This window comes from Elgaria multicarinata, chromosome 1, assembly GCF_023053635.1.
Source record: "Elgaria multicarinata webbii isolate HBS135686 ecotype San Diego chromosome 1, rElgMul1.1.pri, whole genome shotgun sequence".
NCBI lineage: Eukaryota > Metazoa > Chordata > Lepidosauria > Squamata > Anguidae > Elgaria > Elgaria multicarinata.
The window spans coordinates 186213578-186226492 of NC_086171.1; the positions used below are offsets into that span (position 1 = coordinate 186213578).

Sequence of the window (12915 nt, forward strand, 5' to 3'; positions counted from 1 at the left end):
GTAAGGTGTTGCTAGACTTACTGAATCCATAAACAGTTGTAATATCATCATCATCATAATCATCATCATCATCTATTTGACAAGGAGAGAGCAATCCTATAGCCCTTAGTCAAGTGGTGCTGGAGACAGCAGATGAAAGGACATTTTGGCAAAAAATGCCTCTCTCCGTTCCTCCATAGAAACTTCCCATTCACAGAAAATTGCATGTCTGGATCCAACACCATGTCTAGGGAATGCCGAGTATGCCATGCAGGGCAGCTGGAGCATGGAGGCGATCTTCACCTCCACATTCCAGCTGTCCTCCCCAGCTCTGCATTCCATTTACCAAGTGCAGAGAGGTAGCCAGTGCAGATTCTCTCCATTCTAGCTATGAGGGGATGGAGAGGGTGGTTTCCTAGCTAAAAGTGGGTTGGACATGGTGTTGGATGCAGACATGCCCTTTACACCTATGCACAAAATGTACCTCTATTTTCAAAGGAAACAAAACCGAAAGACTGTTTTTAATGTTCTTTCCTCAATGATCCTTACTTTAGAACATAGCAGAAAATTTATTTATTTATTTATTTATTTATTTATTTATTTATTTATAATATTTATATCCCACCCTATATCATTAAGATCTCAGAGCAGCGTACAGATAAAAACATACAATATAAAATAATAAATATACACAGTTAAAATGACCAATATAAAGGCAGACCAATATAAATCATATAAGACCAGTATATCTAAAACACCTACTAGGAATCAATGGAGCAGCCTGTTTCTGGTCCATTTAAATTTAACATGTGCTCATTCATAAGTCTGTTCCATCCCCTTCCTACATTAATGTGCATTTAAAATATATATCTTCATGAAAATACATATATAAATATGTATTTAAATATATATTATTGAACATATTTTCCTCATAAAATATGCACCAGTAAACATACTTTATCTAAATTTATGCATTTCTGAATGCATTTTACCCTAGTATAGAATTTTGCAATTTTGAGACGCGTGAAATCCAAATTAATTACATTCCAATCCACCTATTAATCTGGGATGTCTGGATCAGGTCAGCTCACATCGGAATTCACAAAGATCAAATTCATAAATCATCCTTACTAGACACTATTAGAAATATGACAACTTTATTTCAAGTGTAGTTTTCAAGCCAAATGCATCGATAAACTGGATAAAACACCCCAGTTGACCTGCCATATTTCATGGCTTTGTGGTCAATTCCTCATTTTCCTATTTGATTCATTTAAGGCTGCAGCATTGATTTAAAATTGAACCTTCATTTCACCACACTAGATATCTGATATATTGCAATAAAAGCACAGTTCATGCCAAGGTTCTATGTGTGAATCACAAATGTCGTTGAGCAGAAGGCATTATTCTTCCATCTGAACTTTCATCCAGGGAGATATCTACCAGGGTGGCACTGGGTGAGCAAAGCAACTGCAGCCTTAGATGGCTGGCTGGCTCTGTTGCATCAGATGTTAACTTGCTGCAATAAAAATTAGCACTTTTCAAGGCACTGCCAAGGCAGAGTGGGTTTACAATAGGTCACAATGTTTTTAGCTGCTGGCAATATTTATAAGCTATAAAATTTATAAGCAGCAGTATTTATAAGCAGTGAATTCAGTGAGTGGTAAGTTGTTAAATGCAATACTGAACATGACTCTATTACATTGGCTATAATGCAAATTTCTGAGGCCAGCAGCAATAGGTAACAGTAATGTCACTGAACTTTTTATACATAAAGATAGATAGATGAGAGAGAGACAGAGACAGAGACCTAGGAAGCCATTGGACTTCCTAAATCAACTGTGGGTGAATGATAACATTCTTATCAAATTTCTCATTAGCCTTCATCTCATTTCTACAGTGTGGGAGTTTTTAATGCTCCTCCATCCCTGACTCCCCCCATCCTTTTCCTGTCTTTGGGCTCATCTACACCAAGCAGGATATTCCACTATGAAAGTGGTACACATTCCATATACCACTTTTACAGTGTTATATCCTGCTTCGTGTAGATGGGTCATGGGCCCCAACAGTTGTCAGTATACTTCAGTACCACTATAAAGCAATAGTGTAGATCCTGTAGTGCATTTCAATACTGCTATAAAGCAGTAGTGTGGCTCCTGCTTTTTATATAATATACTGCTTTCATACCACTTCCATAGGGGAATATCCTGCTTGATGTAGATGAGCCCTTAGTGCTTCCTCCAATGCAGTGAAAAGTGAAACATTTAAAAGTATAGATGTATCATTGTAAATACCGATTAAAAATATATATCAATGTCTGTTGATATGGTGGTTTTTCCATGGAATTTATATTTGAAATGCATCAAATGAGAGCCAACATACTACATCACAGAAATGTATAAATATATGGAAAGTAGACTGAGGCCTTAGCTAGACCTAAGGTTTATCCCGGGGTCATCCCTGTTCATGTAAATGACACAAAGGATATCCCGGGAGCAGGCAGGGACGACCCCAGGATGATCCTGCGATAAACCTTAGGTCTAGCTAAGGCCATAGAAGACTGCAATTGGGAATGGTGGGGGGAACTGCTTAGTCCTTTACCAGCACCAATCTTTTCCATTCAAAATGGCCTATCCCATCCAAGCTGCTCTTCCAACGATTGGCTTGGGAGATTTTGTTTTTACCCCCCTCCACCGCATGGATGAAAAACCAGTTCGAGGGAGGATGATTTTGAAAGAAAAAAACAATACCCAGAAGAGAAATGTTTAAGTGGACCCTGGCCAGAACTACACCAAGCAGGATATAGCACTTTGAAAATGGTTTGAAAGCTCTAAATGGAGTGTGTCCTGGACCCCCACAGTGTCACTACTGTCATAAACTGTTTTAAAGCAGTAGTGTAGATCTCGCCCCTGTCTCCATCTTTCCTCCACCCTTGATCACAGCTTTCAATGACTACTTTTAAAAAAAGAAAAGAAACATTGGTGAAACTGCTGTGTAACATCTAGCCTGGTCCTGGCTTGCGGATTATTTCACTGAAGTTATTTTCATACCATCTTCGGATATCTTGTTTTCTGCAGAACAGTCTTATGCCCTGAAAGGCGAGAAGCCACACCTCCAGGGGGCTGATAATAGCAGATGACATAGGCTAATGCCTGCTTCTGCCTGGAGCTATTTACCTTCCATTTTACACTCTTATAATTTGTGCTAGGGGTTGCTGAGGCAAACACTCCTGGGGCCTTGACTAATACACATGGATGCTTCAACTTGCTGGGAACCGATATATAATAAAGCTGCAGCCTTCTTGGTCTCCTCACTGATCCTCCGCAGGCATAAGAAGCACTTCCAATGCTAACATGCCTTTTCTAACGCTCCTTAAGTCACTATGTTGGTTTCCATCTATGGCTTTATGGCTTTAAAGCACTGAAGTCCGACAGTTCTCCTATTCTATATTTTAAACTATTATCATTATCCCATTATCCTTATTGTTCCTCAAAGAAACCACAAGCTGTTATTTTAAAAAAGAAAAGAATGCAGAAAACAAAGAAACCCCGGGCATTTTGCTTACAGGGAAAGTCAGCAGTTCATCAATAAGCCTCCTTCATTTGAGGAGATAAAATAACCCACACTCACTGTAGGGGATTCTCTGGTCCAGGCCAGCTTTGTAAATGTCTATTATACTTTCTTTTCATTATTTAAATTTCTGAACAAAAGGAGCTCAGGGTAGCTCCACCTCCCTTGCTGCTGCAGCCATGCGGCTGCTGGGATTACATGAGTTAAACTAGTAGTGAGTAACTGGGGAGTTCCTAAAAACTCTTTTATAAGCAAGCAGCCTTGTTGGCACTTGATTACCATGACAGAGGGAGCTGGGAGGCTAAGAAACTTTGCTGACAGCAGAGCAGACCTTTGCCTCAGGCGAAACAGAATGAGTTCCTACAGTTCCCAAATCAGTGTGATTTATAGCCCAAGGCTATGCCTCATTATTTCTGCCCAGCCAAGGTCGTTAGAACATCATGCATTAGTTGTGCAACAGGCTTGGCGATTCTCTTGCCAACACCACTGTGGTTGAGAAGCCAAGGAGTCTATCATCACGGGGGAAGGGGAGGACTTTTCCTTGGTGACTACATTTGCACACTGTAGTTATGATTACCCTAACATCAAGTAAGAGGAACAGCATACGTATTGTTCTATTTGGTCAAATTAGGGATTAGGAGAATTCCACATCACTAATATCTATATTTTGAACAGCTAAACAGAGAAAGCTGTTTCCTGAGCCTTTTATGATGTACAAATTAATGATTGTGGCGTCTTATTTAGGCAGCTATCTGGGCTATTGTGTTATCCACACATTTTCTAACATGCCAACTATGTTATATGATATTATGATCAAAGATATCTCAAAGATATTCCATGATGTTTACATCAGTAGTAAGGTGTGGTAAATTAAGACACCATTATCTAGTCTTAATGATGGAAGGACTCAAAAAGTCAACACATCCTAATCCTACCCAAAAGCAGATTCCACCACATATTATTTGACTACAAATTTGCTTGCATAATCCAAACCAGAGTGTTCCTCCTTCAGAGTAAAGAATGCAGACAAAATAAATTACATCAAGGTGTTCGAAAGGCAAAGCATTGCATGATAGTACGGAAGGGCTCTGATTTTATTTATGGGCTGATCAACAAGAGCAATTGCCTGAAACGGACAAAACTTAAGGAGTACTTTTCACACACACACACACACACACACACACACATATATATATATATATATATATATATATATAGGATCAAAATCTCTTTATGTTCAGTTTTAATCTATACACCACTTCTTCATCCATGCTACATTCTTTTTTTTTTTATTTTACCACTGAAATTAGTGGATGGCAGCGGAGAACCATTTGCTGTTGTTAAGGATACATCCTACAAAGTAGGATAATTGTAGTGTTAAGACCTATCTTTAATCTTTTTGCGACAAAAGACTATGCATGTTTTCAGACAAGTGTTTTATTGCATGCTCATTGCTGGACACTCATGGTTTTTCACAGGTCCTTTACATGACACCGTCCACCTCCTGCACATCTCCCGCCCTTTCTGTTCATTTTCCCATCACACACACAAACACACACACACACACACACACACAAACAAAAAGACCTGGACAATCTGACTTTTTTGGCTGTAGCAAAATGTGCCATTTCTTGCTGTGTGCAGGAGAAGCAGCGGGATAAAAATGCCCACTAAATAGGCTACGTGATTATTGTTTACTTCCTCTTTTTTCCTCGGGCATGTCTACACCATGCCTATATCCCAGGATCATCCCAGGATCATCCCTGTGCATCCAAATGACACACAGGGGATCTTGGGAACAGGCAGGGATGATCCCTCCATTTGCCTGGAATAATCCTTACGAGTAGAAAGGGCCTTTGTGTGAAGAAATAGGAAGCTGCTAGTCCCTATTGTGGGCGAGAAAAGTAACAGTAGGGAAACACAATCTTCCCCCATCTGATGATGCTCTATGACTAGTCTCTATAGATAAAACTATACAAATATGTCGAGGCTTCAGAGAACAATCTCTCAAAGCTTTGATTGAAATGATACAACATAAGCTTTTATGTTTTTCCCCATTGAATATTCGTAATTCTTCTCTTATGGTAATGTTTAGGCTTCTGTTTCACCTACATTTTGCCATTACTCTTGATGTAATATTGTCTTCTGCATCAGTTTCCCATATGCTAAACTTTTGTAATTAAAATAGCAAGGAAGAATGGTGTAAGATTATTTCTTCATTTGAAATTTTACTAAATATGTGTAAGATTGGGGTTATAAAAGCTTGTTGGCATAGCATAGAGAAAGAAGCTTTTGGGGGCATAGAATGGGTTTAAATGGGTGTACAAGTGATGGGGTAGTGCTTTAATATTAAATGGGCAAGTAGGCATGCACACACAAAAAACATTGTATCAAGGGTTAGATGATTTGGTTTGGATAAGGCCTGATAGAAAATGATTTGGAAATATGATTTGATATTGCTCAATGACGTTGCTCATGGGGACTTGCAACTTGATATTGCTCAAAAGACATCAGTCATATGAACTTGTGACTTATACCAACCGTATGCATTCCTTTTAAGGGAACTAGATGAAGGGTCCAGGGTTAAGAACAGGTGAGGTTGTGGTTGGAAAAATCCCCATGAACATAAGAACAGAGAAGTAAAATAGACAAGTTGAGCACATGAAAAGCAGAAGTAATGTCCATCCTTGACCTCAGAAGGGATGGAACATTCTGGGAAGAGGATGATCTAAATTAATGATGTGGACCAATAGATTTAGCCATTTCAGAATAAATTACTATGTATTAGGAGGGAAGCCTTTGTCTTTGAGAAGAGTATTTAAGCCTGGATACACAGGACAAAGATATCTTCCCTTTCCCTCAGGCAAGGATTGGTCTTGCCTGGGAGAGATGGGAGTCCCTCTGTGAAGAAGAGCTCCTTTGCAGAGTCTGTGTTTGTCTGTGTTTGTCTCCAGGAATCTGCCAGACTTGTTCTTTTAATTTGCTTTGCTGAATGGAGGATTATAACTTTCTTAACTTGTTTTAATAAATGTTTTAAAGTTATAACAGTGTTTGTGAGTCTGAGTGAAGTCAATCATTCTGGAGATAAAATCTGTCTATCTCCAGATCTTCCTTACACCTACTATAGTGGGGAATTTAAGAAGTACTGTTGTTGCAAGGTATTGCAGGAACCTACGCTTCCAAGCAGCCTGTTCAGTACCTCTTAAAATTAAAAAGACCACCAGAAAATTCCTCCTACAATGGGAGGTTGATAATCCAAATATATTTCTTGTTCCATCTCTCTGTAGCAGCACCGTGAGACACCAAAATCCTCTCTGTATAATTGGGACATGGACACACACCCGAACAGCTGGGACATGTGAGAGACTGCATGAGGCACCTTTGCATGAGAATAAAAGTAATTGATTTAAATCTTGGAAGCATCTACACCAGGGTTCGGCAACTTGTGGTCCTGCAGATGTTTTAGCCTACAACTTCCATCCATGCTAACCAGTCAATGGTGAGCAATTATGGGAGTTATAGGCCAAAACATCTGGAGGGTCACAAGTTGCCCACTCTTGATTTACATGGTTCTTCCCGTTATGATTATTTTGGATTTGTACACTGTACGTCAATAGTAGATGCTTCTGTTAGGACTTTGATACATTTCCCTTTTTATTTCAGAATTTCAAGCAAGTTCTTATGGATATGGGAGAGAAATGCTTAGGAAACATCATTATGGTCAGGTTCTGGGAAAAGATCCAAGCAAGAATGGGTAGCTTCTGAACAGATTGCACAGTCTTTCATCTTAACAAAACATTTTCCATGGTTTTGTCTTAGCACGGCCTTACTGTAATTTACAAGAAATATAAGGAAAGACTATAATGAGGTGACCTGTATGCCTTTCTGAAAGTGGCCAGTGGCTTGCTGACTAGTTTATCACCTGGCGACTCTCAGGAGAGAAGGTCTTTGCTGGCTCCTCTCCACCACAGGGAAAGCCCAAAGCCCTCCCCGCTGCTGAGCATGGAACCATGGCTTAGTGATTCAGTGTGGGAGGAAACTGTCTAAAATGCAGGCTCAATATATAGTCCCAAGCTGTAAATTGCTCTGCAGTATTAGACAGATAGAACTACAATAGCATGTTTTATTATGTCTTTCTCAGTGGGGAAAAAAATAGTAAAATAGATTAAATACCACTCATACAATGCTAATGAAGAGTGCAGGTAATGGTTGCCCCTTCACCCATTTCACTTTCTCCAAAACTGGGAGTATCCATAACCCAATGTAATTTCTGGGCACTTGCTATTACTCTCTTACATATACTTCATGGAAATTGAACTGTTTTCATTAGCTATAAATAAAACTAAATGGAGCAACATGTAAATGTAAAAGTGGAAAAAATGAAGTGGATAACAAAGCAACTGTGAGTTCTACCATGATGTATACAGACCATTAAGGATTTCATTAGGTTTACTAAAAGGTCATTAGTGGTAAAATATCTTTTTTTTATTTTACCTACTTCCTAAACATTATAGTCAATTCTGCTTCCAAAGCTCTGTAACCCATTGACATTAATTAGAAAGCTATATATTAGAGGAGCAGTTTTAATGAGCTGTTATTTCAAATGGCTTTATTGGCGAACAGCATTGTTCAGTTTAATAGCACATAAAATGACAACTACAGAAATTGCTTTGATAAGATTAAAGCATCTAGGGGTTATTCAATCTCCTGCACTGTACCTCTCTCACTCCTTGGGGCTAAGGATATTTTGCTATATATGCACACAACTTGCTGTGCCAGCTCTTCCTGGAAGCTGTGGAAAGTTTATTAATATATATTTTTAGCGCCCTCAGAAGAGCAAAGAGAATACCTCATCTGGAAATTGTTTTACAGTACTACATGAACACATATAGTACTGTAAAACACCTAGGTCTTTAAATATAGTCTGATGTTTCACATTTCTAAGGAGTTAGATGAGTGTAGTGAACAACAATTATAATTTCGCAAAATCCGGGATAAAACTACACATTATATTAAATATGCAAAATGCAATTCCATTTGAGACTTAGTAGTAAATATGCTCCCCTCCAAATCAGCCCCATGGTGCTTGGGGAGGCGAGGTTTAATCCTTTGTTTCCCCACTTGTGCTAAAAAAAAAAAAGCACAATGCTGTACGCCAACAGCAATAGTTAAAATGATCCTTTTGGTGCCATTCCCACCCCTGCCAATCACTATTTGGTGCATGTGGGGTGGGGGTGGGGAATTCTCATGAAAACATGGTGTGTGGGAAAGAGAAGACTCAAATCTTTTCACTGAAGTTCTCACTGACCAAGGATCCTGCTATTGTTAAAAGAATCTGAGAAAAGCAAAGTTTCCTACCTAAGGTAGGAGAAAAACACACACCCTGCATTACTGGACTATTCTTCACATGTTTTTGCTTATGATGCAAAGCATACAAAATTATGATTAGTAAATAGAACCAAGAAACACTTCCAATTTAAATAGCACAATATGACCCGTGAAAGGGAACCAGGTGGCATCTTGTTTTGAAGGAAATGTTTGGCTCAGTATTGTTAACAAAACTATGGTGTAAATACATCACCCCAAATCATAGCTGGGAACTTTAGAAAAATTTACTCATTGTTATGAGCTGAATTATGTAAGCAGCACTAATAAGATATCAAACAAATATGAGAGCCACAGCACAGATACCAAATATTGGTTCTCAAAAGGATATAACTTCTGTCCTCACAGGACACATCATCTGTCCTCATGGGAAGACAATGGCACTGGCCCTCATTGACTTCCCTACTCCATTTTGCTGTCAGCACTGTTTTCCTTTATGCTCAGAATGTGGATTATCCATCATATAGTGACTGTTAGAATGGCACTGCAGTAATTGCTTTGCTGCATGCCTAGAGTTGGTCAGCCTATAAAACAACAACAACATGGTCCCTCCCAAGACCATCATGTGGTTATCAGCAATCTGGGCAAATGATCTGGGCAAAGAGTGGAGCAATCAGCTTACTGCTCTGTCATGTTCTGCTTTCCACCATATGTTCTTTAATCCACTTTCCACAGGGGAAAAAGGCGAAACCATCACAGGTGAATGGATTCTTGTTGTAACCATGCTATCTGTTTTCATTTTCAAATTACTTCTTTCACCTATGAAGAATATCATCTCGATATTGTTCAGCTCAACAGCTGAATAGTAATGCTAAATTGGAAAATTATTTTTTTTAAAAAAAAGGAAAAAAATAGGTGCTGGGCTGAAGAAATAACGTTGTGCTTTTTAATCTGCTTGATTTTAGAGCAGAGATTTTGTCCATATAAAAGTTAAAAGATAGCATTACTTATATTCCCAATAATTTGCATTCAGAGTTCCCCTTGAGAAACTTATAAATTCTTAAGAACCAATTCTTCTGAACTGAGGGGAAACATCATTCATGAATAAGGAATTGTAAGAAATCAAACAGACATTCCTTCTGGCTTCAAGAACAAGACAGAGACTGGAGATGGAGAACCTTTCAGGCCTGTATGGATCAGATACTTCCAGAGGGACTCTGCAAATCTGCATTTAAATGCTAACTAAAAGGCATCACCAGAAACTACATTTGGCTTAGATGGAAGCAAACTGAACCCTTTAAAATGAATCTCCCCCAATTATTTTCCCTTGCAAACATTAGGCATAATATGTCATTCTATTAGATTCATATAATTACATCTACAGAGAGGCTATAAGAGCTCAATAAGAAGAGCTCAGATGTATGAGTGTTTGACATTTATTTTTCAGCTTTTAATTATGTCAAGACTTAATTGTTTTTTAAATAATAATAATAATAATTAATTCCCCCCTTTTGTCTTCCTGTGCATGGTACATGGATATTTTATTCTGAAATGTGTAACACAGTTAGATCAAGAAAGTAACTTATTAACAGGTCACTTCACAAAACATTTTCTGGATGCTGCAGGGTTTTAAATATGTGAAATAATCAGCAGACTATTGGAGGAATCAGGCAGCCTGATCCTTTGCTGTCACGTTGGCTGCTGCTGAACAAAAACAACTTCTGTCTCAACAGCTAAATTAGCATCTTATACCTGGAAAGTGGAACAAAGTTTCAAGGTCTGTCCCACTGCCTTTTAAAAGGAAAACCACACACGTGGAGTTGTTACATGATCGGCACCACACTGCTCTAGTGCTAGAGAATGGGACCACTACTGTGTTTGTTTTAGATTTGGGAGGAGGGTTAGGCAAGATGCTCTTAGCTGACCCTTCCCTGGAGGTCTTACCTCCCTGCCTCTCTGACCACTGCTGAGTCACTTGCCTCTTCAAGGTTTCAGGCATGAGTTTCTCTAATCCTATGTGGACATGCTGGGAACTGAACCAAGGACTTTCCACATGCAAAACTTGTGCTCCACCACTGAGCTATGGACCATTTTTTTCTCAACCATGATCAAGTAAAGCATCTTGAATGTTTGAGAAGCTCCATTTGCTATTGTTACAATAACTGTAGTTGTTACACCATTAGGAGAATGATTCTAGGGTTAATCAATACAGAGGTATCTGCTTATCATACAGAAGTACGTGTATATATGCCTAGAAGCCAAAAGCAAAAGGAGGAGAGTTTCCAAGCCAGGTCAGAAAAAAAGGAGAAACGGGTTCACAGGATGCAAATAATTTATTTTCCTGAAGTCTGACACATTTTGGCCCGTACTTTATTCAAAGGCCTTCCTCAAGGGGTTGCTAGAAGATAGTATCTGCAGAATTTCCTCTAGCAAGATAATTGTCACCTGTGGTAATCTATGGCAACTGACTTGTTGAAATGTAGCCCTGGAAGGTTTTCCACGAGGGAAAGCAATCCCTGAGGTTGAAGACATTTCCCCACATCCGTTCTATAAAAACTGTGAACAAACAATGACCGTTCTGCCAGAACAGTAAATTTAGGATTAGGCAATTCTTTTCAAACATTGCACAGTGTTATCTTTTTCATTGTAACTACTTTTGGTTTATTTTCTCTCATCAAATCACCTGAATTCCCAGAATCTGCCTTAAAGTAAGATCTGATGTACAGTTTATTATCTGCCATTGTGTGTAGGGATGTAACACACTTTTTAAAAGACTGCTAAGCCAGAGCTCTTCTCAACCAATGCTTTAAAAAACAATACTGCCTTGATTCATTTACAAGCAGTTTTCCCTCTACAGATCTGCCACATGCCTCAACTGTGATGTACTACACTATTGTCTGCAATAGCTGAGGATTTCCTATTAGTAATAGCAAATTGTGGAAGCCTTTTGGTGACATGCACAAGCATCCACCAGAGGCTCCGCTGAAACCATTCAACTCAATTTCTTACTTTGACCCAAACCACTTTGGAAAATCATGTTTCCAGATGCGAAAGGCTTAGCACATTAACCTCGCTGCGAACACCCAGCCCTCTGCCATCTGCTTTTACAGCACAGGCGACTGGCAGATTTGCAGTAGTCACAGCAATGGCTGAAACAAGACACAACAGACAAGATCATATTCTACCCTAAAAGTCTTCTTCTTCTTTTGATTGCATCAAAAAAGGCTTTCAAGAAAATTATAGCCAGGAAGCTAGAAGGAATTTTAGTCACATTTAATCTCCTGATGGCAGAAAAGCAGGACGAAAAAGCTTCTGCTCTTCATTTGGCTACAGCACCACTGATTTTCATTAAATGTATTATAGTTATTTTATTTGGATATTTCCTATCCCACTCTTTGGGATGTTTGAAGGGTTTATAATAAAAATAAAAAGGTACATTTCATACAGGGTGTCCCCAACCCCATTATCTTCTATGGTCAGGGAACATACCATGAATAATGAAAACCCCTAAATCCACACTGTTTAAAGAGCTGGGAAACCTCGGGCTGTGGGTAAATAATGGGCTGGATGTAACACTAAACCAGAGGTAGGAACAACCCCAATATCAGTTGCAGACGCCAACAGAAGCATTTTCTACATTTGCCACAGGGGAAAGAAGTAAAACTTGCTTCATGACAATCCGTCTCCTTACCTCATAGAGTGTAATTATCCCATTGGTTTCATTCGGTGGCTTCCACTGAACATAGATCTTCTCTTCAAAGGGTCCTCCCTGAATTGATTCAAGGGGAACAGATCCAGGAACTAGGAAGGAAATGAGAATTATGGAAGTTAAGATACAATATCTTCTACCCATTTCTTCTAAAAATGCCACCCTCTAGAGTCACTGAATCATGCACTTATCATGTATTTAGAATAGCATCATGAATTTAGCATCATGTATTTAGAATTGCTAGGATGTTCTTCTTAAACAAGTTGCAAGATGGTGATTCTAGAAGATTCGTTCTTAAGCGGTGGGGATCATGGGGAAATTGCCCCCAGGCC

General features: G+C 39.0%; 1 protein-coding gene across 1 annotated transcript in view; it reads right to left on the reverse strand.

Moving 5' to 3' along the window:
* Positions 1-12915, reverse strand: part of PTPRT (protein tyrosine phosphatase receptor type T) — a 733605-nt gene that overhangs the window by 212973 nt on the left and 507717 nt on the right. The window contains exon 9 of the mRNA XM_063145462.1: positions 12566-12675. Coding sequence (XP_063001532.1) covers positions 12566-12675 — 110 coding nt within the window. The remainder of the gene's footprint in view (positions 1-12565; positions 12676-12915) is intronic.